Raw genomic sequence first — 27903 nt, 5'->3', positions numbered from 1 at the left:
GCATTAATCACTACCCAGAACAGGCGCAAAGACGGATACCGGATCCGTGGCTGTATTCATTACATATAATACAGCAACCGGAAATACGTGAGGTGATATCAGCTTCACTAGGGTCGGACGCAGCAACAGACACAGAGTTCAGCGGTACTCCTGGAGGGGGTAAGCCGATAAAAGGACTCGGGTTGCCCGTCGAACCAGGACCCGGAGGGGACAGATTGGGCCGGCAGCCAGTTCACATACAGCAGCAGGGCCACACAGAAATTGCGCACAATAAGAGGCGAAGACCCCGGCAGGGTCAAAGTAACTCAGAGTTCCCATACAGACTCCGGTGACAGGACTGGTTGTAAATCCTTTTTTTTGTTAAAGTAAACTGGTTAAACGTTTCAGTGCCTCAGTCTTTCATTTGGACAATAGCCATCTATCCAGGATTGGGATCATCACCGCTGGGAGAACCTGCTGCTGATCAAGTAAGTGCCTGTTCCCTCACGATACCCTTTACACTGTGCATTGCCTGAGGCCACAGCACCGGGTCAAGCCACCCGTGACACCCCCCTCAAGAGACAGACCCCATTGGTCCGGTGCTGGGTACCCCGGTCTCTTGGGCGTCACACATGAAATAAGTTTTTGAACCTAATATTTGGTACAGAAACCTTTGTTTGCAATTACAGAGGTCAGATGTGTCCTGTAGTCCTTGAGCAAGTTTGCACAAACTGCAGAATGGATTTTGGCCCACTCTGCCATACAGATCTTCTAGGGATGTCGTTGGGCAACATTGACTTTCAGCTCCCTCCAAAGATTTTCTATTGGGTTTGGGTCTTGAGACTCGCTAGGTCTGGCTTCAATGCTCTTACTGAAGGAAGGAGGTTGTTGGACAAAATCTTGCGATACAAGACCACATCCATCCTTCCTTCAATACTGTGCAGTCATTGAGTCCCCTTTGCATAGTAGCACCCCCAAAGAATGAGGTTTCCCTCAACATGCTTTATCATTAAGACATTGTTATTGGGGTTGTACTCATCCTTCTTCCTCGAAAACGGAGAGTGGAGTGGATACCATAAAGTTTTATTTTGGTCTCATCTGACCTTCTCCCATGCCTCCTTTGGATCATCCAGATGGTCTTTGGCAAACTTCAAACAGACCTGGACATGTGCTGGCATGAGCAGGGTCTCCTTACGTGCCCTGCAGGATTTGAATCCATGATAGCGTAGTGTGTTACTAACGGTAATGATTGATATTTTGGACCCAGCTTTCTTCATCCTTACCCCACATGGCAAAATCTTGCATGGAGCCCCAGACCGAGGAAGATTCAGTGTCATCTTATGTTTCTTCCATTTTCTAATAATTGTGTCAGCAGTTGTTGCCTTCTCACCAAGCCGCTTGCCTATTATCTTGTAGCCCATCTCAGCCTTGTGCAGGTCTACAATTTTGTCCCTGGTGCCCTTAGACAGCGCTTTGGTCTTGGTCATGGTGGAGAGGTTGGAGTGTGATTGTGTGGACAGGTGTTTATTACACAGGTAACTAGTTCAAACGGGTGCAATTAATACAGATAATGAGTGCACAGTAGGATGGATTCTTAAAGGGAATCTGTCACCCCATTTTTGGCCTATAAGCTGCGGCCACCGCCATCAGGGGCTTATCTACAGCATTCTGTAATGCTGTAGATAAGCCCCCAATGTAACCTGAAAGATAAGAAAAACAAGTTAGATTATACTCACCCATGGGCGGTCCCGGTCCGGTCCGATGGGAGTTGTGGTCCGGGTCCAGCGCCTCCCATCTTCATGCGATGACGTCCTCTTTCTTTGCTTCCTGTCGCGGCTCCTGCACAGGCATACTTTATCTGCCCTGTTGAGTGCAGAGCAAAGTATTGCAGTGCGCAGGTGCCAGGATAGGTCAGAGAGGTCTGTGAGAGCCAGAATTCTTACAGGTTGGTAGGTGATCAAATACTAATTTCGTGCAATAAAATGCAGTTTAATTATTTAAAAATCCTACAATGTGATTTTCTGTTTCTTTATTTTTAGATTCTGTCTCTCACAGTTGAAGTATACCTACAATAAAAATTACAGACCTCTCCAATCTTTGTAGGTGGGGAAACTTGCAAAATCGACAGTATCAAATACTTATTTTCCCCACTGTATTTCATCTTCTTCCAAAAGCCATGACTTTTCATTTTTCTGTCGACACAGGTTATTTTTTTTTTTTGCAGGTCGAGTTGTAGTTTCGAAAGGCACCATTCATTTTTATAATATAATGTACTGAAAAACCGGGGAAAAAAAAAACAAAAGTGGGATGAAACAAACCAAAAATGTAGTTCCACCATTTCATGAAAGTTTCTTTTTACGGTATTCATTTAGCAGTAAACAATGACATGTAAACACGGTTATACAATTCAAATAACACAGTTTGCGGACGTCTTTTAAAAAATAATTCTTTTATCACAGAATTTAACATGGGGCAAGTATAAACCCGATTACACATCCACCATATTCACCAGAGTGACGAGACAAAGATAGATAAATAATCATATAATAATCTTTATTTTTATATAGCGCTAACATATTCCGCAGCGCTTTACAGTTTGCACACATTATCATCGCTGTCCCCGATGGGGCTCACTATCTAAATTCCCCATCAGTATGTCTTTGGAATGTGGGAGGAAACCTGAGAACCCGGAGGAAACCCACGCAAACACGGGGAGAACATAGAAACTCTTTGAATTACGAGACTATTAGCAGCGCGCAAGTAGGTGAGTATGATGGGTGCTGAAAGCCACCGACTCTTGTCACCCGCTGCTCCATCGCCCCCCTCCCCCGCCGGCTTTCTGGACCGTGACTCGTGTATAAGTCGAGGGGGCGATTTAAGCACAAAAAATGTGCTGAAAAACTCAGCTTATACACGAGTATATACGGCATATAATTATTTTTGCTTTCTTTATTTTTATAATTTTTTTCACTTTTACATTTTTTACACTATTTTTTTAGCCTCCACTTCAACCTGTGATCCTTTGATCACATACTATATACTGCAGTGTGTGAGTATCGTAATTTATAGTAAAATCAGTGTCTTCCTTGGAGCTCAGTCTATGGATGAGCTTCACAGGGCTACAGAGATGACAGTGATGGAGGTCTTCAACAGACCTCTGGCTGTAATAGTAATTAGTGATAACACCTTATCTGAGCATGCTTGGGCGCTTATAGAGTGGCTTCGGCGTGCAAAAATAATATGTTCAAGTCCCCAAGCCTGCATCTCTTGCATCTGTTTGACAGCGGCAACATATGCATGGCCTAACAAACAATCCATGCGTTGCTGCTGTCGAACAGTAATAGTAATCCATCTGTTTCTCGCGATTGTGATTCAAGGGGCCATTGGGAACCAGTGCATGTTCTTCTACCCGGCTTCCCATGTTCACTGAATCAAGCTTGTTTGGCTTTCAGATGTGTTGGTTGCAAGTGAAGAGTAACCATCCCCTTTTCTAAGTTAGTCTCTTAATAAATTCTTAAGTGTCCCTCCAGGCATAGTGTTCACACCCTCACACCAAGCACAGAGAAACACAATTACATACTGGGTTGTACAGTCGCCCGCATGAAATCGGATACGTGTACGATACTCAAAGGGCAAAAGAAGACTGCTTTCTTAACTACCACCCATCTTGATCGTTTTTCTCAGCGCTTATTAACACTTTGCCTATGTAGACCAATCCATGTAGCGAGTTTAACTCAACAAAGAATAGATCTACGAATTTATATCTGTGTGACAGAGAAGGGTCAACTGCATTTGATCAGATGTTTTTATGGATGAAGTTAAGGAAGCCATTTATCACTTCGGTGCCACTTCTAGAATCTCATCAGCAATAAATAGCATGTTCTGAAGATTCTGAGGGCGGGCTGATGCCTCGAACCTGGATTTTAGCAAAACATCTGTCGATTAACTGCAAGTATATACAGTATAGACTAACACGGCACTCTATAGTAAAAGTGTTGTTGGTGCTCAAGTCAGGTATCCAACCCGTCAAAATATAATAATAAACTTGGCACTCAGTATTTGAACAAAGAGCTTCCTTTTATTTGTGCATCCAGACAAAAATGGTTATGAACGTCTTCAGTCCGTCACAGGACCTTCATCACAACATTCTTTAACATGAACTGGATGTGAAGGGGTGCTCTGTAAGCGGTCATGAGCATCCAAATTATAGGGACCTGCTGCAGCGGCTATGTACTGTATACCAGCTGGGCATCCTAAGCCAAGGACAGCGCAAGAGGTAAAGGCAAAACTATAGCATAAAGAACCCCTGCTGCACGGCGCACTCGCACACTGGGATACAGCACGGTTCTTTTTGCAATAGTTTTGCCTTTATCTCTTGTGCTGTCCTTGGCTTATGATGCCCAGCTGGTCTACAGTACATACCTGCTGCAGCAGGTCCCTATAGTTTGGACGCTCATGACCGCTTACAGAACACCCCTTCACATCCAGTTCATGTTAAAGAATGTTCTGATGAAGGTCCTGTGACAGACGAAAAACGTTCAGAACCATTTTTGTCTGGATGCACAAATAAAATGAAGCTCTTTTTTGTTCAAATACTGAGTGCCAAGTTTATTATTATATATGCAAGTATATACAGTCATGGCCTAAAGTGCTGGCACCATCAAAATTGTTCCAGAAAATGAAGAATTTATCTTAGAAAATTATTGCAATTACACATGATTTGTTATATACGTTTAGTCCCTTTGTGTGTACTGGAATAAAATAAAAAACAGAAAAAAAGGAAAATTGGACAATTTCACACAAAACCCCAAAAGTGGACTGGACAAAATTGGTGGCACCCTAAACTTAATATTTGGTTGCACACCCTTGGGAATTAACCCCTTTCCGACATCGGGCATAATACGTTTACAGACACCCTCTGGCGGTTAGCCCACATCTCTTCCAGCACAAGTCAGCTGTTTTGAACAGCTGACATGTGCCGCTAACAGCCGTGGGAGGAATAGTGATCCTCCCCCGGCTGTTAACCCATTAAATGCTGCTGTCAAACACTGACAGCAGCATTTAACACATGCTCCCGGCAAGCGCGTCGGAAATTTTGCCCATCGGTGCCCGTGCCACATGTCACATGATCACGGGGCGCCGATGGGTTGGCATAACAACCAGAGGTCTCCTGGAGACCTCTATGGCTGTCACTGCTGGAGTGCTATGAGTGCTGCCCGGTGGTCGGCGCTCATAGCAAATCAGCAATTCTGCCACATACAGGCGATCTGATCATCACCTGTATGTAGCAGAAACGATGGGGTTATGGCAGCTTATAGCCTCCCGTGGAGACTATTGAAGCATGCCAAAAGTAAAAAAAAATATGTTTTTAAAAATAAAAAAATATATAAAAGATCAAATCACCCCCCTTTTGCCCCATTAAAAAAAATAATAAAATCAAAACATACACATATTTGGTATCACTGCGTTTAGAATCGCCCGAGCTATCAATATAGAAAAAGAATTAACCCGATCGCTAATCAGCGTAGCGAGAGAAAAAAAAAAAAGAGTCAAAACGCCAGAATTACATTTTTTTGGTCGCCGCAACATTGCATTAAAATGCAATAACGGGCGATCAAAAGATCGTATCTGCACCAAAATGGAATCTTTTAAAACTTCAGCTCGACATGCAAAAAATAAGCCCTCACCTAACCAGGAATCACGAAAGGTGGAGATGGGAACAAATTTTGGACTTTTTTTCACCACTTAGATAAAAAAGAACTTATACATGTTTGGTGTCTATGAACTCGTAAGGACATGGAGAAACATAAGGGCAGGTCGATTTTAGCATTTAGTAAACAAATTAAAAAAGTTAAAAAAAATAAAAACAAACAATTATGGAATTGCACTATTTTGCAATTTTGCTGCCCTTTGAATTTTTTTTCCCATTTTCCAGTAAACAATGTGCTAAAACCAATGGAGTTTTTCAAAAGTACAACTTGTCCTGCAAAAAACAAACCCTCACATGGCCATATTGTCCAAAAAATAAAGTTATGGCTCTGGGAAGAAGGGGAGCAAAAAACGAAAACGCCTCCGGTCATGAAGGGGTTAATAACAGCGATTAATTGCTTCCCATAACCATCAATAAGCTTCCTACATCTCTCAACTGGAATATTTTAGCATTCTTTTGCTAACTGTTCCAGATCTCTCATATTAGAAGGGTGCCTTTTCCCAACAGAAATTTTAAGATTTCTCCACAGGTGTTCAATGGGATTTAGAGCCGGACTCATGGTTGGCCACTTCAGAACTCTCCATCACTTTGTTTCCATTTAATTCTGCTGATTGAAGCATTGATTGGGGTCCTGCTTTCTGACACTGGGCATTCTATTGAGACCCCAAATCCTTTCATAATCTAAAGATTTTATGATACCCTGCACACAGTGAAGGCACCCAGTGTCACAGGCAGCAAAACAACCCCAAAACATCTTTGAATCTCCACCATATTTGACTCTTAAGGTACCGTCACATTAAGCGACGCTGCAGCGATCTAGACAACGATGCCGATCGCTGCAGCGTCACTGTTTGGTCGCTGGAGAGCTGTCACACAGACAGCTCTCCAGCGACCAACGATCCCGAAGTCCCCGGTTAACCAGGGTAAACATCGGGTTACTAAGCGCAGGGCCGCGCTTACTAACCCGATGTTTACCCTGGTTACCATTGTAAAAGTAAAAAAAAAAAAAAACACTACATACTTACATTCCTGTCGCGTCCCCCGGCCTCAGCTTCCCTGCACTGTGTAAGCGCGCTGGCCGGAAAGCAGAGCGGTGACGTCACCGCTGTGCTTTGCTTTACGGCCGGCCGGCGCTGACATTGGGGGACGCAGGGAAGCTGACGCTGAGGAACGTGACATGAATGTAAGTATGTAGTGTTTTTTTTTTACTTTTACAATGGTAACCAGGGTAAACATCGGGTTACTAAGCGCGGCCCTGCGCTTAGTAACCTGATGTTTACCCTGGTTACCAGTGAAGACATCGCTGAATCGGCGTCACACACGCCGATTCAGCGATGTCAGCGGGTGATCCAGCGGCAAAATAAAGTCCTGGACTTTCCCCAGCGACCAATGATCTCCCAGCAGGGGCCTGATCGTTGGTCGCTGTCACGGATAACGATTTCGTTAACGATATCGTTGCTACGTCACAAAAAGCAACGATATCGTTATGTGTGACGGTACCTTAAGTACTGTGTTCTTTTCTTTGTAGGCCTTATTCCTTTTTCGGTAAACACTAGAATGATGTGCTCTACTAAAAAGTTCTATCGTGATCTCATCTGTCCACATGATTATTTGCCAGAAGAATTTTGGCTTACTCGCATACATTTTGACAAACTGGAGTCTAGATTTTATTTATGTCTTTCTGTCAGTAGTGGGGTCCTCCTGGGTCTCCTGCCATTGCATTTTCATTCATGTCGACGGAGAGTTTGTGCTGACACTGATGCACCATGAGCCTTCAGGACAGCTTGAATTTATTAGAAATTTGATTGGGGCTGCTTAGTCACCATGCGGACTAACCTGCGTTGCATGTTTTCATCAATTTTTCTCTGCCGTCCACGTCTAAGGAGATTAGCTACAGTGCGATGGGTTGCAAACTTCTTGATTATGTTGTGCACATTGCACAAAGGAACATCAAGCTCTCTGGAGAAAGACTTCTAACATTGAGATTGTTGTTTTTGTTCTACAATTTTGGCTCTCAAGTCCTCCTCAGACAGTTCTCTTCTCTTTATGTTCTCCGTGTTTAGGATGGCCCACACAATGCAAAGATTGAGTCAACTTCTCCCCTTCTTATCTGGTTCCAGGTGTGATTTTTATATTGCCCACACCTGTTCCTTGCCACATGTGAGTTTGAACGAGTATCACAATATTGAAACAAAGTTGTTTACTCCCACTTTTGGAAAGCTGCCAACAATTTTGTCAGAAACATTTTTGGGGTTGTGTGAATGTGTGTCCAATTTGCCTTTTTTCTCTGTTTTTTTGTGTGTATTGTGCTAATAAACTCAAAAGAAATAAACATTTGTATCACAAAACTTGTAATTGCAACTTATTTTATGGAACAATTTCAAAGGTGCCAACACTTTCAGTCATGACTGTACTTTTGCTTGGGTCTTTTAGAGGTAAACATACACCAACTGACCGTAATACAATACAAAAAGGCACAGAATAAAATAATACATCGCTTAAAGTATGTGAACTGGTTCAGTCACACCCATTGGTAACAGCAAGCAAACCTCAAACAAATGTTAAAGATACAATAGATGATTGTGAAGAGAGAAGTGATTTTGAAAATGGCACCATCCCAAAATCGAGACTGGACTGCACCTTGAGCTCATTCCCATAGGAATGTTTTTCAATGAATTAGAGCTATTCTTTGTGGTCATGATCCAAAACCTAAAGGAAAGTCTTCTGAAATGTGTAAAGTTTTGTAAATAGGATATCAGATTTTAAAGATGAGATACTGGAAATAAATTTTCAGTAAGCAAATGTGATGTCCATGTGTCCATATACTTTCGGATATTGGATATATATTTTAAAATTATTCAAGCCTATAATGCTAGCATTTCATTCCTTGAAATCTTTCCTTGTGTAGGTAGAGTTTTCCTTCATAAACTACAAAAGTGAATTTCTTTTTATTAAAAATTATTATATATTGAAAACACTGTATAGGTATAGGGTTTAACCAACTCATACTCGTACTTTAGAAGAATAAAATGATAGAAGCGTGCCTTAGGCCATCTGAAACGTTCTCCGCAAACTGATTTATTCAGACACAAGCTAACCTATGTGCTTAGGTTCCAAGGCGGCCAGTATCTTACACATCTCTTATGGTTACACCACATCTAATAGGCCATACCTATTCCACAACTTATTTCTATCTAGTGTCATCTTAATTTGCCCTTAGGCCAATGGAATGCACAAAGTGGTTCTGTAAAAGGGCTCGGATCTTCACATGTCACTTGGAAAATGTCCAATTCTTACTCCTGTGCAACCCTTGAGGGACACAACGGCCCCTGTTGGTGAAGTATTGTTGAACAAGTGCATGTTACTGAAACCATGGTTGACACTGGCCAGGCTTTTCAGAAGTGAGGCCTGAAGTTATGTTGTGGCCAATCATTTTTACTAAATATCACTTTGTGCCCAGAGGATGAGAGGTATAAGAAAATTTAGGTGGTGTGAACCAACTGCTTATATTATCCATTTATGTTTTTTAGGTTTTTCTAATTAATTCACTTTTAGCAGTTATTTTATGCTTTGTATGTCATGTAACGGTTTACTTACCTGCATGAAAAGTAACATATAATGATACCACCAGAAGTACACCATATCTTTTTAAACTTAAAAGAGGTTAGACAGTAGAGATAAGTGAATTTGATCTGGTCCCTGCTTATTCGGCACACTATAGCGCTTAAATAAGCTACAACGGAAACCCGGATACATGGAGCGCGCCGGCTGATCAGCTGTTCGGCTCCGCAGCTGCATGTATCACGGCTGTGTCACAGTCACAACACATGCATGGAGAGCCTGTGTTGTGCCATGCATTTCTAGAGGCCCCGGCTGGGTACTGGAGATCCAGACCCTATTCACATAAATGGAGGGTGGATCTGTAGTACGGGGTCACGGCCACTATCGTTTTGAAGACGCTCTGTGTTCCAACAGCATCCGAGATCTAACAGCTGATCGGTGGGGATGTCGATTGTTGCCCCCCCACTGATCAGATATTGATGACCTTTCCTAAGTAGTGGCCAAACCCTTTAATGTTTGTTGTGGTATAAAATGTATGGCCAATAAAGCGTAAAGCTTTTATCTGCATTAGAGGGGTTGTCCTAATATTGATTACCTATCCATAGAACAGGCCCATCAATTTCAGATCGGTGGGAGTCCGACACTTGTCACCCCCATGGGTCAGCTGCTATTAACTCTGGCAGCAGAAGGATGTAGAAATTGAACAGAGCCCAACAGAAAGCTCTGCTCAATGTGTAATGGCCACGGCCATAGCAAATAACATCGGATTGGTGGGGGATGCAGAGTTTCAGACAACCAATGATCTGAAATTGATGACTGGTTTTAAAGGATACATCAATTTTAGACGCCAGAACAATCTGTTTAAACTGCATTGCAATAGCCTTCTTCACATGTACTTCATTAGACTTGCATTTTAGTATTGTGTAGCTTTATTTTCTATGATAGTGTAGTTCCTATATGCATCTAGGTAATACCATTCGGGTTAAAATCATGTAGACCCAAAACCAGGAAATCCCACAGGCGAGGACAATTCCAAGTCACTTCTGACAGCATGAAAATGGCTAATCTCACCTTCTACTTGTTCGGCACATCGCACCCTGGACTTCTCTCTCATCAGTTTAGGAATAAGAACATCTTTCTCGACATGTCGCAGACCATGATCCTCTGCAAGAAAATGAAACCTAGTTAAAGAAAAAAAAAAAACTGATTTTTTTTTTTTTTTTTTTAAAGTGCATTTACTTGGGTCAACATACGTCCACCGCAAGACAATGCGTCATGGAAAATTTCACTTTGTGGGAAATGTTTTCTAACTTATGTCTGTAATTCAGCAAAAAGTAACAAAAGAAACCCAGAAATAAAAGAAGACAAAGCTTAAGACTTTTCATTACTCAGACATTGAGGAGGAATCAATTTGCACCTCCTTCACTGACTGAATTTGTTAGGCTTTATTTTTGCTTTAAGACTCTTGCATTCTCATAATGTGCTAGCACAGAATAATGATACAAATGTGCACGCCACAAATATCTAGTGGCTAAATGACTTGCTTCTTGCAACACGAAAACTAATTCAAAGTACAAGTCAGCCATAAAATGGGCTTCATTATAAATCCAGATTCCTAATTTTGATTCACTTTTTTAACTGAGCTCAAGAAATAAATCTTAGGTACCCAGGTAAGAAGAGAAATATTAAAGCGACCCTCCATCCCCGATGTTAAAAAAATTCACTATACCGTACATTTAAAGAGGTGGTTCACCACACTGTATAATGCCCCCATCGATTTACACCTTTTAAATAAGTAATTTTGCAAATACCTTCTGTTGCCATATGTGCCTGTGATCAGCGCTATCGCTGCTCGCTCAGATTGCATCACATGACCCCGGCTGCAGCCGCCGATGACACCTACTGATGTCACGTCAACTTCTGGACTTTCTTGATTCACCCAGTCGCACCTCCCCTCCCGATTGACTGGGCTGTGGGTGGCATTTCACCGCACCTAACAGCCCAGTATCCAGCTTGTTCTTTCCTTCTCTCCTGTCTTCATTGGCCGTAAGCGAGAGCTAGATACTGGGCTGTGACATGAGGTTACACAACAGACCAGTCAGAGGGTGTGTGCAACTGGGTCACGCCTGGGCGAATGACTCAATCAATGAGAGCATTATACAATGTAGTGGACCATCTCTTTGATGTCACTAAATACTACGCCCGATTTTAAAGTCGTCCATAGTAATAGAATATCCAGCATGCATAAAGAGTAAAAATTCACTTTAAGATAGGTGATAACTTGCTGCTCAGTGTTTTCCCCACCTCTGGGACCAGTGCCGAATCGGAAACTTTTATCTGGTTAGAATGTAGTGGATGGGCGCATGCTGGATCTCTGGTCATTTTATTGTCCATGGGGCTACCAAGCGTTGTGTTCTGCTTTTTCTGGCAGCCACATAGTTATGGAGCGGTGGTTGGACGTCCCGACCTACGGCTCCATTTTATGAGGGTAAAAGATTCCCTGCTGGAGATAAAAGTTACTCAATCTGCCGATCGATGCAAGTCCCAGTGGTGGGACACCAAGACCTTGCCTGTCCTGTTGATACAGGATAACTTGTTTTCTCTTTTAAAATATCATTTCTCTGCGCATTTTAGATTATATACAGATTCTTAAGAGGTGTGGCCAATCTACTAGGGTCAAAGTCACATGTCAAACATACACATAATTAATCATATTCCCAATAATAATACATAAGATCAGTTCTATAACTCAACCTATGAGGTATGAGAATATTCAATTGTAGAATCCAAAACTCCTATCATGATAAAGTTTGGTGATACAGTCCACCCTCTACTTTCAATGTCACACAATCTAAAATCACAGATAGCCTTTGTGTACTTCAGATAAGTTCTTAGAGACAAACTTAAAAAAAAACTGACCGTCACATCCAAAAATAGACTAAAAGTGTGATCAGGTGCTGAACCTAGAGTCACCAACTCTTATGCAGTTAAATAAATTAGGCAGCACACTGTAGCGCCAAAACCTGCAAACATGAAAACTGAATTGCATTACTGCACTAGAAATATGAAAAATTGAGAAAGCTTAGCGAATAAATTGGCCAATTTATGTGTACCTTGTAGCCACGATAAGACATTTCTCGTATACAAGGGCCTAACAATGCCTGTCCTCTCTGAGAATAAAGTCGTCATCTGCATGGGAACCTAATGTGAGTCCTCTCTTGGACTAAAAATTTCTCTCTCTGTGGAGGGGCAGTGGTCCTGCTGTGATTAAAAACACCTGTGGCTAAAAGGCGGAGTGCTCAGTCAGAAGGCTAATACAAACTTCAAAAAACTGACCGTCACATCCAAACATAGACTAAGTGTGAACAGGTGCTGAACCTAGAGTCACCAACTCATATGCAGTCAAAGTCCTTAGGCTACTTTCACACATCAGGTTTTCAGTGTCAGGCTAAATCCGGCTAATTTTCAAAAAACCAGATCAGGCGAATGTTGCCGCCGAATCAGGTTTTTTCCCATAGACTTGTATTAGTGTCGGATTGCACCGGATGACATTGCGTTTCGGCTGGTTTTTCCTTTCGGCTATTCTGAGCAGCACAGTGGACCTGTCCGATGCAGACAGGACATAAGAAGGTTGCGCCTCATCATTACAAAAGGTGGTAGAACAGGGTGTAAGGAGGGGGTGAGTCTGATGATAAGAGTTATGCAAGTTGGTGGAATTAAACCAGGTTTTGCACTTGTAAATAATAAGGGACAGTCCGTATAATTTAATTAGGGCAGTTAGTGCAACTATATGGCCATATTAGGGCTGGGTGATCCAACCAATTTCCTATTGGAGGTTGGGACAATTTTGGGACAAATTTGATGTTTGCTTCGTCTCCTTTGTGCCTGTCAACATTGGGTTTATCAATGATGTAGCGGGCTCTGTAAGAGGAAGAGCAGAGCCGCTGAGCTCCAGGATTGAGAGAAGGAGCTCAAACCTGAGCAGGAGCTGAGTAATGAGAGAGGCGAGGACAAGGTGTTTACTCACCAGAAATGCAGGAGAGAACTTTCAGGAGGCGAGTTGTGGCAGAGCTGTCTAGGTCACATATTCACTGCCTCTATTAAACCCTCTTAGGCTTCTTTCACACTTCCGTCGGTATGGGTCCGTTGCAATGCGTCAGGCCGACGTACCGACAGACGTTGTGAATTTTTTGCACGACTAGGGCAGCGGATGCAGTTTTAGGCGCATCCGCTGCCTATTCTGCAGTCCGGGGAGGAGGGGGCGGAGTTTCGGCCGCACATGCGCGGTCAAAAAGTGGCGGATGCGACGGACAAAAAAAAGTTACATTGAACTTTTTCGTGACGATGGACGCGACGTGTTGCAGTCCGTCGCTAATACAAGTTTATGGGCAAAAAACGCATCCTGCGAGCACATTTGCAGGATCTGTTTTTTGCCCTAAACGACAGATTGTGACAGATTGCAAAAAACGCAATTGTGAAAGTACCCTTACAGCAAGAACGCACAGAGGAAGGCTGTGTAAGTGCAGGGAGAGCAGCAAATAAGTAGCGGCTCTCCCTGCGTCCTATGTTCCTCAGTCCTAAAGTGTGTTATCAGTGACTGCTGTTCGCCTGTGTGTAAGAGTGATAACCATTTCTTCCCGCCACATCCAACCTTTTTTCCCCTATGGTATGCAGATGGGATGTCAAAGGTTAAGCCCCTCACAAATGTGTCCTTGTCAGTATTTGATGCAATACAATAGGTCATCAATGTCTGACGGGTCTGGGTTTGACAGCCGGCACCCTCGCCGATCAGCTGCCCCCGATGTCAGGGCCAGATATGCTCAATTGCGGAGCTGCCAGCGGATGCCACCACCGAGAACAGCTGATCGGCGGGGCTGCCAGGTGTTTGACCCCGACCAGACATTGTTGACATCAATGATAAAGTAATGGAGAACCTCTTTCAGGTTGAAAATTGTTATAGAAGAATAACCGTGACTTAAATTTTAGCTTCATAAATCAATATTACTGATAAAAATAAGCATCTTTGTAATATATCTTAGCACAGAAATCTGCCTTTTTCCTCCACGAGAAGTGATTATTCATTTTCAAAATTCTGAAATCTTAGGTAACATCTGTATTATGTGAGAAGAGATTTTTACATCGAGATAGAATCTTATGAGCACCAAATGCCATGTCCTATGTCAATGATAAGAGGAAAAGAAGAGAAGAGCTAGAGACAGAGATCCTCCTCTTATCTAATTAGAATATCACTAGTAGAAACTACCATCTATTTCAGTGATACACCTTTCTTTTCTTCACGGAATACAGATTTTACAAAGGAATTGAACATTTTGAAAATGAATGATCAGTCCAGGAGGAGAAAGATAATTTCTCTAATAAGAAACATTACAAAGTTCCTTATTTTCATGTGTACTATTGATTTATGAAATAAAAAAAACAAAACGACAGGTTTTAATAAAAAATAAAAAAAACATTTTTTGTGCAAAATTGCCCTGCATAAGGCCTCATTAACATAAAATTATCAGGTAATCCACTGTATAGGAATATATCCCCAATGGAATTCAGTGCAAAAAAAAAAAATAATAAACTTGCACTATAAGTTCTTCACAGTGGACTGTGCATGACAAAGTGTAGTCAGCGGCACTTTTCTATACAGTACACTCTTCTGGCATCAGTCAGGTGAATGGAGCTTTATGGATATGCTTGGAGTATGTGCCCGTAAGCTTTTACTGGTTCATATACCAAACATAAGGTGGGTGAGTGGAGGGACTGCCTGGCTCTTCTTAAGGAGGCCAGAAGTGGAAGACATGCCAAATACCACTCTCCCGGAAGTAAAGGTAAACCATTTTCTTTCTTCCTAGTTTCACTTATTGGAGGTAGACAACCTGTAAGTCAAAATCCAACCTTTTATCGAGCAGCGACATGATTCTGGATATTAGCCAAACTAGACACCCCTTACAGACGGCTGCTTCAGGGTACTTGTCCCTCATTGGTATAGAGCATAGCTTGGATAGATGAATAAAATGCCCTTGATTTTAGGTCTCCTTAAAGGGACTGTTTCATCTTAAATCAGTAAAATTGCAAATTGTAAAGCATGCAAGTTTGCAATTTACTTTCTATTAAAGAAGCACTCGGATGCGTTGTGTTTTGGCGGACCCTCGGCACAAAAAAAGTTACATGTGACTTTTTTTGTGCGTCGAGTCTGCCATTTTCGACCGCGCATGCGCGGCCGAAACTCCGCCCCCTCCTCCCCGGACCTTACAATGGGGCAGCGGATGCGTTGAAAAACTGCATACTGTGCCCCCGTTGTTCATTTCTTTCACAACGTGCGTCGGTATGTCGGGCCGACGCATGGCGACGGCCCTGTACCGACGCTAGTGTGAAAGTAGCCTCAGATTGTGTAAGTTTGTGTGCAGGGCCATCAATCCTCTTGGCATGTGCTGAATGTGTTACTCTGTAAAATCTGATAGTCTGTTCAAGAGTCCTCTAAATTGTAAAGTGCTGCGGAATATGTCTACACTATAGAAATAAAATTATTATTTTGATGTATTTATTCTGACCCTCAATGGCAAAGCAGAGTTAGGTTATTGTTTTTATATCTGTGAAACAACCATGTTTACATATTAGATGAAATCTATGAGGGGTACTGGCCACATCACCACTATGGGCACAATACATGCAATAAAGTTTACTTGCTCTTACAGGATCATAAACTAGCCACTAGCAGTGTTCTTAAAATCTCAATTATCCTCAAAAAGCATTGAAAGGAGAAATTTTACAGGTAAGAGATAGAGCTGATAATGATGACTTAATTAACACATAAGTATGAGGCAAAACTGAGTCTACTGTGGCTTCTTTACAAGGTGACCCAGATCCATTCATTTGCATAATGTGTGGAGTCAGCACAACCCCTCTCATGTAAGTATGAATACCCCCTTTGCACAACATATTTATTGCTTACACGCTTGAAAAGTCCTGCTCGTGAAAGTTAAGGTTTTTCCAGTAAAATGTGTTGATTGGAATAAGTTTAAAATGCTGATCACATAACCTTAAAACATAAAGATGTCAAAAGACTGTTTTCCTAGTTTTCAGGCACATATAATGAACATAAAATACTTAACCTAAAAAGCGTGATGAAAAAAGCGTCATGAGCAGCAAGCACTATGGGATATGGATAGCGATAGGAAACAGAGGGTGGTTATTAATGGAACACATTTTGATTGGGTCACAGTTAACAGTTGGGTACCAAAGGGGTCAGTATTGGACCCTCTTCTTTTTAACATTTATTAATGACATTGTAGAAGACATATACAATAAAGTACAGAGGGATGTACAGGTGCTTCTCACAAAATTAGAATATCAATAAAAAGTTAATTTCAGTTCTTCAATACAAAAAGTGAACTATTTTTAGTGTTTATTTCTGTTAATGTTGATGATTATGGCTTACAGCCAATGAAAACCCAAAAGTTATGAACTCAGTAAATTAGAATAATTAACAAAAACACATGCCAAGGCTTCCTAAGCATTTAAAAAAGGTTCCTTATTCCGTTTCAGTAGGCTCCACAATCATGGGGAAGACTGCTGACTTAACAGATGTCCAGAAGGCAGTCATTGACACACTCCTCAAGGAGGGTAAACTACAAAAGGTCATTACTAAAGAAGCTGGATGTTCACAGAGTGCTGTATCCAAGCATATTAATGGAGAGTTGAGTGGAAGAAAAAACTGTGGTAGAAAAAGGTGCACAAGCAACTGGGATAACCGCAGCCTTGAAAGGATTGTTAAGAAAAGGCCATTCAAAAATTTGGGGGAGATTCACAAGGAGTGGACTGCTGCCGGAGTCAGTGCTTCAAGAGCCACCACACACAGACGTATCCAGGACATGGGCTACAAGTGTCGCATTCCTTGTGTCAAGCCACTCATGACCAATAGATAACGCCAGAAGCTTCTTACCTGGGCCAAGGAGAAAAAGAACTGGTCAAGGTGTTGTTTTCAGATGAAAGTAAATTTTGCATTTCATTTGGAAATCAAGGTCCCAGAATCTGGAGGAAGAGTAGAGAGGAACACAATCCAAGCTGCTAGAGGTCTAGTGTGAAGTCTCCACAATCAGTGATGGTTTGGGGAGTCATGTCATCTGCTGGTGTAGGTCCACTGTGTTTTATCAAGACCAAAGTCAGCGCAGCCGTCTACCAGGAAATTCCCTTTGCCGATAAGCTTTGTGGAAGTGGAAATTTCAATCTCCAGCAGGACTTGGCACCCGTCCACATTGCCAAAAGTACCAATACCTGGTTTAACCCCTTCCCGACCTTTGACGCCACGTAGGCGTCATGAAAGTCGGTGCCATTCCGACCCATGACGCCTATGCGGCGTCATGGAAAGATCGCGTCCCTGCAGATCGGGTGAAAGGGTTAACTCCCATTTCACCCGATCTGCAGGGACAGGGGGAGTGGTAGTTTAGCCCAGGGGGGGTGGCTTCACCCCCTCGTGGCTACGATCGCTCTGATTGGCTGTTGAAAGTGAAACTGCCAATCAGAGCGATTTGTAATATTTCACCCATTATAACGGGTGAAATATTACAATCCAGCCATGGCCGATGCTGAAATATCATCGGCCATGGCTGGAAATACTAGTGTGCCCCCACCCCACCCCTCCGATCGCCCCCCCAGCCCTCCGATCTGGCCGGTACACTGCTCCGGCTCCCCTCCGTCCAGTGCTCCGCTCCCCCCCGTGCTCTTGTCCGCTCCCCCCGTGCTCCAATCACCCCCCCCGTGCTCCAATCACCCCCCCTGCACTCCGATCCACCCCCCCCGGTGCTCCGTTCCACCCCCCCGTGCTCCATTCCAGCCCCCCCGTGCTCCGTTCCACGCCCCCCGTGCTCTGTTCCACCCCTCCCGCACTCCGATTCCCCCCCCCCCCCGTGCTCCGATCCCCCCCCCGTGGTCCCCCCCCACCCCATCATACTTACCGATCCAGCCGGGGTCCCGTCCGTCTTCTCCCTGGGCGCCGCCATCTTCCAAAATGGCGGGCGCATGCGCAGTGCGCCCGCCGAATCTGCCGGCGGCAGATTCGTTCCAAAGTGCATTTTGATCACTGAGATATAATCTATCTCAGTGATCAAAATAAAAAAAATAATAAATGACCCCCCCCCCTTTGTCACCCCCATAGGTAGGGACAATAAAAAAATAAAGAAATTTTTTTTTTTCCACTAATGTTAGAATAGGGTTAGGGTTAGGGGTAGGGTTAGGGGTAGGGTTAGGGCTAGGGTTAGGGCTAGGGGTAGGGTTAGGGCTAGGGGTAGGGTTAGGGCTAGGGTTAGGGTTTCGGTATGTGCACACGTATTCTGGTCCTCTGCGGATTTTTCCGCTGCGGATTTGATAAATCCGCAGTGCTAAACCGCTGCGGATTTATGGCGGATTTACCGCGGTTTTTCTGCGCATTTCACTGCGGTTTTACAACTGTGATTTTCTATTTGAGCAGTTGTAAAACCGCTGCGGAATCCGCACAAAGAAGTGACATGCTGCGGAATGTAAACCGCTGCGTTTCCGTGCAGTTTTTCCGCAGCATGGGCACAGCGATTTTTGTTTCCCGTAGGTTTACATTGAACTGTAAACTCATGGGAAACTGCTGCGGATCCGCAGCGTTTTCCGCAGCGTGTGCACATACCTTTAGAATTAGGCTATGTGCACACGGTGCGGATTTGGCTGCGGATCCGCAGCAGTGTTCCATCAGGTTTACAGTACCATGTAAACATATGGAAACCAAATCCGCTGTGCCCATGGTGCAGAAAATACCACGCGGAAACGCTGCGTTGTATTTTCCGCAGCATGTCAATTCTTTGTGCGGATTCCGCAGCGTTTTACACCTGTTCCTCAATAGGAATCCGCAGGTGAAATCCGCACAAAAAACACTGGAAATCCGCGGAAAATCCGCAGGTAAAACGCAGTGCCTTTTACCCGCGGATTTTTCAAAAATGGTGCGAAAATATCTCACACGAATCCGCAACGTGGGCACATAGCCTTAGGGTTAGGGTTGGAATTAGGGTTGTGGTTATGGTTAGGGGTGTGTTGGGGTTAGGGTTGTGGTTAGGGGTGTGTTGCGGTTAGGGTTATGGCTACAGTTGGGATTAGGGTTAGGGGTGTGTTGGGGTTAGTGTTGGAGGTAGAATTGAGGGGTTACCACTGTTTAGGCACATCAGGGGTCTCCAAACGCAACATGGCGCCACCATTGATTCCAGCCAATCTCGTATTCAAAAAGTCAAATGGTGCTCCCTCACTTCCGAGCCCTGACGTGTGCCCAAACAGTGGTTTACCCCCACATATGGGGTACCAGTATACTCAGGACAAACTGCGCAACAATTACTGGGGTCCAATTTCTCCTGTTACCCTTGTGAATCAAAAAAAATGCTTGCTAAAACATAATTTTTGAGGAAAGAAAAATGATTTTTTATTTTCACGGCTCTGCGTTGTAAACGTCTGTGAAGCACTTGGGGGTTCAAAGTGCTCACCACATATCTAGATAAGTTCCTTGGGGGGTCTAATTTCTAAAATGGGGTCACTTGTGGGGGGTTTCTACTGTTTAGGCACATCAGGGGCTCTGCAAACGCAACGTGACGCCCGCAGAGCATTCCATCAAAGTCTGCATTTCAAAACGTCACTACTTCAATTCCAAGCCCCGGCATGTGCCCAAACAGTAGTTTACCCCCACATATGGGGTATCACCGTACTCAGGAGAAACTGGACAACAAATATTGGGGTCAAATTTCTCCTGTTACCCTTGGGAAAATTAAAAAATTCTGGGCTAAATAATTATTTTTGAGGAAAGAAAACGTATTTATTATTCTCACGGCTCTGCATTATAAACTTCTATGAAGCGCTTGGGGGTTCAAAGTGCTCACCACACATCTAGATAAGTTCCTTTCGGGGTCTAGTTTCCAAAATGCGGTCACTTGTGGGGGGTTTCTACTGGTAAGCCACATCAGGGGCTCTGCAAACGCAACGTGACGCCCACAGAGCATTCCATCAAAGTCTGCATTTCAAAACGTCACTACTTCACTTCCGAGCCCCGGCATGTGCCCAAACAGTGATTTACCCCCACATATGGGGTATCAGCGTACTCAGGAGAAACTGGACAACAACTTTTGGGGTCAAATTTCTCCTGTTACCCTTGGGAAAATAAAAAATTGCAGGCTAAAAGATCATTTTTGAGAAAATAATTTTTTTTTTTTTCATGGCTCTGCGTTATAAACTTCTGTGAAGCACTTGGGGGTTCAAAGTCCTCACCACACATCTAGATTAGTTCCTTTGGGGGTCTAGTTTCCAAAATGGTGTCATTTCTGGGGGATCTCCAATGTTTAGGCACACAGGGGCTCTCCAAACGTGACATGGTGTCCGCTAATGATTGGAGCTAATTTTCCATTTAAAAAGCCAAATGGCGTGCCATCCCTTCCGAGCCCTGCCGTGCGCCCAAACAGTGGTTTACCCCCACATATTGGGTATCTGCGTACTCAGGACAAACAGGACAACAATATTTGGGGTCCAATTTCTCCTATTATCCTTGGCAAAATAGGAAATTCCAGGCTAAAAAATCATTTTTGAGGAAAGAAAAATTATTTTTTATTTTCATGGCTCTGCGTTATAAACTTCTGTGAAGCACCTGGGGGTTTAAAGTGCTCAATATGCATCTAGATAAGTTCCTTGGGGGGTCTAGTTTCCAAAATGGGGTCACTTGTGGGGGAGCTCCAATGTTTAGGCACACAGGGGCTCTCCAAACGCGACATGGTGTCCGCTAACAATTGGAGCTAATTTTCCATTCAAAAAGTCAAATGGCGCGCCTTCCCTTCCGAGCCCTGCCGAGTGCCCAAACAGTGGTTTACCCCCACATATGAGGTATCGACGTACTCGGGAGAAATTGCCCAACAAATTTTATGATCCATTTTACCCTACTGCCCATGTGAAAATGAAAAAATTGAGGCGAAAAGAATTTTTTTGTGAAAAAAAAGTACTTTTTCATTTTTACGGATTAATTTGTGAAGCACCTGGGGGTTCAAAGTGCTCACTATGCATCTAGATAAGTTCCTTGGGGCGTCTAGTTTCCAAAATGGGGTCACTTATGGGGGAGCTCCAATTTTTAGGCACACGGGGGCTCTCCAAACGTGACATGGTGTCCGCTAAAGAGTGGAGCCAATTTTTGATTCAAAAAGTCAAGTGGCGCTCCTTCCCTTCCAAGCCCTGCCGTGCGCCCAAACAGTGGTTTACCCCCACATATGAGGTATCAGCGTACTCAGGACAAATTGGACAACAACTTTCGTGGTTCAGTTTCTCCTTTTACCATTGGGAAAATAAAAAAATTGTTGCTAAAAGATAATTTTTGTGACTAAAAAGTTAAATGTTCATTTTTTCCTTCCATGTTGCTTCTGCTGCTGTGAAGCACCTGAAGGGTTAATAAACTTCTTGAATGTGGTTTTGAGTACCTTGAGGGGTGCAGTTTTTAGAATGGTGTCACTTTTGGGTATTTTCAGCCATATAGACTCCTCAAACTGACTTCAAATGTGAGGTGGTCCCTAAAAAAAATGGTTTTGTAAATTTCGTTGTAAAAATGACAAATCGCTGGTCAAATTTTAACCCTTATAACTTCCTAACAAAAAAAAATTTTGTTTCCAAAATTGTGCTGATGTAAAGTAAACATGTGGGAAATGTTATTTATTAACTATTTTGTGTCACATATCTCTCTGGTTTAACAGAATAAAAATTCAAAATGTGAAAATTGCGAAATTTTCAAAATTTTCGCCAAATTTCCGTTTTTATCACAAATAAACGCAGAATTTATTGACCTAAATTTACCACTAACATGAAGCCCAATATGTCACGAAAAAACAATCTCAGAACCGCTAGGATCCGTTGAAGCGTTCCTGAGTTATTACCTCATAAAGGGACACTGGTCAGAATTGCAAAAAACGGCAAGGTCTTTAAGGTCAAAATAGGCTGGGTCATGAAGGGGTTAAAAACAACAGTATCACTGGGCTTGATTGGACAGTAAACTCGCCTGACCTTAACCCCATAGAGAATCTATGGGGTATTGTCAAGAGGAAGATGAGAGACACCAGACCAAACAATGCAGACAAGCTGAAGGCTCCTAGCAAAGCAAACTGGGCTTCCATAACACCTCAGCAGTGCCACAGGCTGATCGTCTCCATGCCACACTGCATCGATGAAGTAATTGATGCAAAAGTAGCCACGACCAAGTATTGCGCGCATTTACTGAACATACATTTCAATAGGCCAGCATTTCCGATTTTACAATTATTTTTCAAGCTGGTGTTATAAAGTATTCTAATTTACTGAGATAATGACTTTTGGGTTTTCATTGGCTGTAAGCGACAATCATCAATATTAACAGAAATAAACACTTGAAATAGATCACTCGGTTTGTAATGAATCTATATAATACCATATATACTAGAGTATAAGCCGAGATTTTCAGCCCATTTTTTAGGCTGAAAGTGCCCCTCGTGGCTGGCTTATACTCGAGTCGTCCCAGGGGGTCGGCGGGGGAGCGGCAGCTGTCACATCATACTCACCGTCCCAGCGCGGTCCCTGGCAGCTTCTCTGATGTGATGGTCTCTGGGCACCGGCAGCTCTTCCTGTGTTCAGCCATCACGTGCTACCGCTCATTAAAGTAATGAATATGGACGCGACTCCACTCTAGGGAGGAGCCGCATATTCATTACTTAAATGAGCGGTACCAGTGACCGCTGAAAACCAGAACAAGCTGCTGGCGCCCATCGCATCGGAAAAGCTGCCAGGGACTGCGCCAGGAGTGTGAGTATGAGGGGGAGGGTGAGCATTGTGCGATATTCACCTGTGCCCGTTCCACCGCCGGGCTCCATCTTCCGCGTCCTCTGGCTGTGACGTTTAGGCCAGAGGACATGGTGACGTGTTTAGTGCAGGCCCTCTGCCTGAACAGTAACTGCAGAGACCCAGAAGACAGCAGTGCGTGGCGGTGGAACAGGGACAGGTGAATATCGCAAGTGCCGGGGGCCTGAGCGACGAGAGGTGAGTATGTCATTGTTTTGTTTGTTTGTTTTTTAAATCGCAGCAGCAGAATATGGGGCATAATATTCTATGGAGCACCTTATGGGGCCATAATCAACCTTTATGCAGCATTGTATGGGGCAAAGGTTTATTTGGAGCATCTTATGGGGCCATAATCAACCTTTGTGCAGCATTATATGAGGCAAATGCTTCTATGGAGCATCTTATGTGGCCATAATCAACCTTTATGCAGCACTATATGGGGCAAATGTTTCTATGGAGCACGTTATGGGGCCATAATCAACCTTTATGCAGCATTATATGGTGCAAATGTTTCTATGGAGCATCTAATGGGGCCATAATCAACCTTTGTGCAGCATTATATGGGGCAAATGTTTCTATGGAGCACCTTATGGGGCCATAATCAACCTTTATGCAGCATTATATAGGGCAAATGTTTCTATGCAGCATCTTATGGCCATAATCAACCTTTGTGCAGCATTATATAGGGCAAATGTTTCTATGGAGAATCTTATGGGGCTATTATCAACCTTTGTGCAGAATTATATGGGGCAAATGTTTCTATGGAGCATCTTATGGGGCCATATTCAACCTGTGTGCAGAATTATATGGGGCAAATGTTTCTATGGAGCACCCTATGGGGCCATAATCAACCTTTATGCAGCATTATATGGGGCAAATATTTCTATGGAGCATCTTATGGGGCCATAATCAACCTTTGTGCAGAATTATATGCGGCAAATGTTTCTATGGAGCACCTTATGGGGCCATAATCAACCTTTATGCAGCATTATATGGTGCAAATGTTTCTATGGAGCATCTAATGGGGCCATAATCAACCTTTGTGCAGCATTATATGGGGCAAATGTTTCTATGGAGCACCTTATGGGGCCATAATCAACCTTTATGCAGCATTATATAGGGCAAATGTTTCTATGCAGCATCTTATGGCCATAATCAACCTTTGTGCAGCATTATATAGGGCAAATGTTTCTATGGAGAATCTTATGGGGCCATAATCAACCTTTATGAAGCATTATATGGGGCAAATATTTCTATGGAGCATCTTATGGGGCCATAATCAACCTTTGTGCAGAATTATATGGGGCAAATGTTTCTATGGAGCATCTTATGGGGCCATAATCAACCTGTGTGCAGCATTATATGGGGCAAATGTTTCTATGGATTCAAGCTTGAGGAGGCCAATTTGCATATTCCAGGTGCCTTCTGGGAAAAGCGAAGTCCCCCTAAGCTAGAAGATCGTTGGGTACAGCCGGGACCAGCTGCTTGGAAAGCATCGCCAAACCAGGGATTCAAGCTTGAGGAGGCTAATTTGCATATTCCAGGTGCCTTCTGGGAAAAGCGAAGTCTCCCTAAGCTAGAAGATCGTTGGGTACAGCCGGGACCAGCTGCTTGGAAAGCATCGCCAAACCAGGGATTCAAGCTTGAGGAGGCTAATTTGCATATTCCAGGTGCCTTCTGGGAAAAGCGAAGTCTCCCTAAGCTAGAAGATCGTTGGGTACAGCCGGGACCAGCTGCTTGGAAAGCATCGCCAAACCGCGCGCCGAATTTTTGCCTGTAGGATATTATTGCAAGAGAGCTTGGCTGAGTAGATTACACAAGAAGGAAAACACACAGCAAGTCAGCAGGATCTAGGAGCAACATGGCAGATGTGACAACCTACATGGTGAGCTACAGCATGTGCTACATGTTCACAGACCGACCAGAAGAAGAATCAAATTTCACCTGTCAGAAGTGTAGACTAGTGGCCCTTTTAGAAGAAAAGGTGCGGGGTCTGGAAGAAAGAATAGCAACTTTGAAACTCATCAAAGAGAATGAAGACTTTCTAGACAGAACAGAAGCATCTCTACTGGTCACAGAAGGTGAAAAAAGTGTCAGAGAACCTCCAAAAGCAGATGAGTGGAAGTATGTGACCAAAAGAAGCAAGAAGACCATGGAGAAATCACCAACCACACAACTGAAGAACCGATATCAAATCTTTGTAGAGGATGAAGATGGCACACCTAAGGATGAAGCAATACCAGCAAGCAAAAAAGAAAAGGGCACACAGCAACAAGTGACAGCAAAAAGTACAGCCAAGAAGCAACGAAGAGTGGTGGTGGTGGGAGACTCACTACTGAGAGGCACAGAAGCAGCCATCTGCAGACCGGACATAACTGCAAGAGAAGTATGCTGCCTTCCAGGTGCGATGATCAAGGATGTGACCGATAGGATACCAAAGCTCTTCAGCTCCAAGGACGTCCACCCATTTCTTCTGATACATGTTGGCACCAATGACACGGCAAGGAAAGACCTACCGACAATCTGCAAAGACTTTGAAGAGTTGGGGAAGAAAGTAAACGAACTGGATGCACAGGTAGTTTTTTCTTCTATCCTTCCAGTAGACGGGCATGGCACCAGGAGATGGAACAGGATCCTTGATGCAAACAACTGGCTAAGACGATGGTGCAGACAACAAGGATTCGGATTCCTGGACCACGGTGTGGATTACTGGTACGATGGACTCCTCGCCAGAGATGGACTACACCTCAACAAACCTGGGAAACACACATTCGCCAGAAGACTCGCTACACTCATCAGGAGAGCGTTAAACTAGAAGAAGAGGGGACGGGAAGAAAAACATTAGACTTGAACAAAGAAGACCCAGGAAAACATACTCAGAAGGGAGGTAAGAACATTTCTAAAACAATCCACAGTGAGGAGATTGGAACAAAACAAAATACTCTAAACTGCATGCTCGCAAACGCCAGAAGCCTGACAAACAAGATGGAAGAACTAGAAGCAGAAATATCTACAGGTAACTTTGACATAGTGGGAATAACCGAGACATGGTTAGATGAAAGCTATGACTGGGCAGTTAACTTACAGGGTTACAGTCTGTTTAGAAAGGATCGTAAAAATCGGAGAGGAGGAGGGGTTTGTCTCTATGTAAAGTCTTGTCTAAAGTCCATTTTAAGGGAGGATATTAGCGAAGGAAATGAGGATGTCGAGTCCATATGAGTCGAAATTCATGGAGGGAAAAATGGTAACAAAATTCTCATTGGGGTCTGTTACAAACCCCCAAATATAACAGAAACCATGGAAAGTCTACTTCTAAAGCAGATAGATGAAGCTGCAACCCATAATGAGGTCCTGGTTATGGGGGACTTTAACTACCCGGATATTAACTGGGAAAGTGAAACCTGTGAAACCCATAAAGGCAACAGGTTTCTGCTAATAACCAAGAAAAATTATCTTTCACAATTGGTGCAGAATCCAACCAGAGGAGCAGCACTTTTAGACCTAATACTATCTAATAGACCTGACAGAATAACAAATCTGCAGGTGGTTGGGCATCTAGGAAATAGCGACCACAATATTGTACAGTTTCACATGTCTTTCACTAGGGGGACTTGTCAGGGAGTCACAAAAACACTGAACTTTAGGAAGGCAAAGTTTGACCAGCTTAGAGATGCCCTTAATCTGGTAGACTGGGACAATATCCTCAGAAATAAGAATACAGATAATAAATGGGAAATGTTTAAGAACATCCTAAATAGGCAGTGTAAGCGGTTTATACCTTGTGGGAATAAAAGGACTAGAAATAGGAAAAACCCAATGTGGCTAAACAAAGAAGTAAGACAGGCAATTAACAGTAAAAAGAAAGCATTTGCACTACTAAAGCAGGATGGCACCATTGAAGCTCTAAAAAACTATATGGAGAAAAATACTTTATCTAAAAAACTAATTAAAGCTGCCAAAAAGGAAACAGAGAAGCACATTGCTAAGGAGAGTAAAACTAATCCCAAACTGTTCTTCAACTATATCAATAGTAAAAGAATAAAAACTGAAAATGTAGGCCCCTTAAAAAATAGTGAGGAAAGAATGGTTGTAGATGACGAGGAAAAAGCTAACATATTAAACACCTTCTTCTCCACGGTATTCACGGTGGAAAATGAAATGCTAGGTGAAATCCCAAGAAACAATGAAAACCCTATATTAAGGGTCACCAATCTAACCCAAGAAGAGGTGCGAAATCGGCTAAATAAGATTAAAATAGATAAATCTCCGGGTCCGGATGGCATACACCCACGAGTACTAAGGGAACTAAGTAATGTAATAGATAAAACATTATTTCTTATTTTTAGGGACTCTATAGCGACAGGATCTGTTCCGCAGGACTGGCGCATAGCAAATGTGGTGCCAATATTCAAAAAGGGCTCTAAAAGTGAACCTGGAAATTATAGGCCAGTAAGTCTAACCTCTATTGTTGGTAAAATATTTGAAGGGTTTCTGAGGGATGTTATTCTGGATTATCTCAATGAGAATAACTGTTTAACTCCATATCAGCATGGGTTTATGAGAAATCGCTCCTGTCAAACCAATCTTCAGTTTTTATGAAGAGGTAAGCTATAGGCTGGACCACGGTGAGTCATTGGACGTGGTACATCTCGATTTTTCCAAAGAGTTTGATACCGTGCCGCACAAGAGGTTGGTACACAAAATGAGAATGCTTGGTCTGGGGGAAAATGTGTGTAAATGGGTTAGTAACTGGCTTAGTGATAGAAAGCAGAGGGTGGTTATAAATGGTATAGTCTCTAACT

At 43.1% G+C, this 27903-nt stretch overlaps 1 protein-coding gene across 1 annotated transcript in view; it reads right to left on the bottom strand.

Moving 5' to 3' along the window:
* CMC1 (C-X9-C motif containing 1) overlaps positions 1 to 27903 on the bottom strand; it is a 71421-nt gene that overhangs the window by 30373 nt on the left and 13145 nt on the right. The window contains exon 2 of the mRNA XM_069730013.1: positions 10322 to 10414. Within this exon, the coding sequence (XP_069586114.1) occupies positions 10322 to 10414 (93 nt within the window). The remainder of the gene's footprint in view (positions 1 to 10321; positions 10415 to 27903) is intronic.

This window comes from Ranitomeya imitator, chromosome 6 (genome assembly GCF_032444005.1).
Source record: "Ranitomeya imitator isolate aRanImi1 chromosome 6, aRanImi1.pri, whole genome shotgun sequence".
Taxonomy (NCBI): Eukaryota; Metazoa; Chordata; class Amphibia; order Anura; family Dendrobatidae; genus Ranitomeya; species Ranitomeya imitator.
Note: the sequence above shows the minus strand (reverse complement) of the source record. Positions and strands in the feature narration are given on the sequence as shown.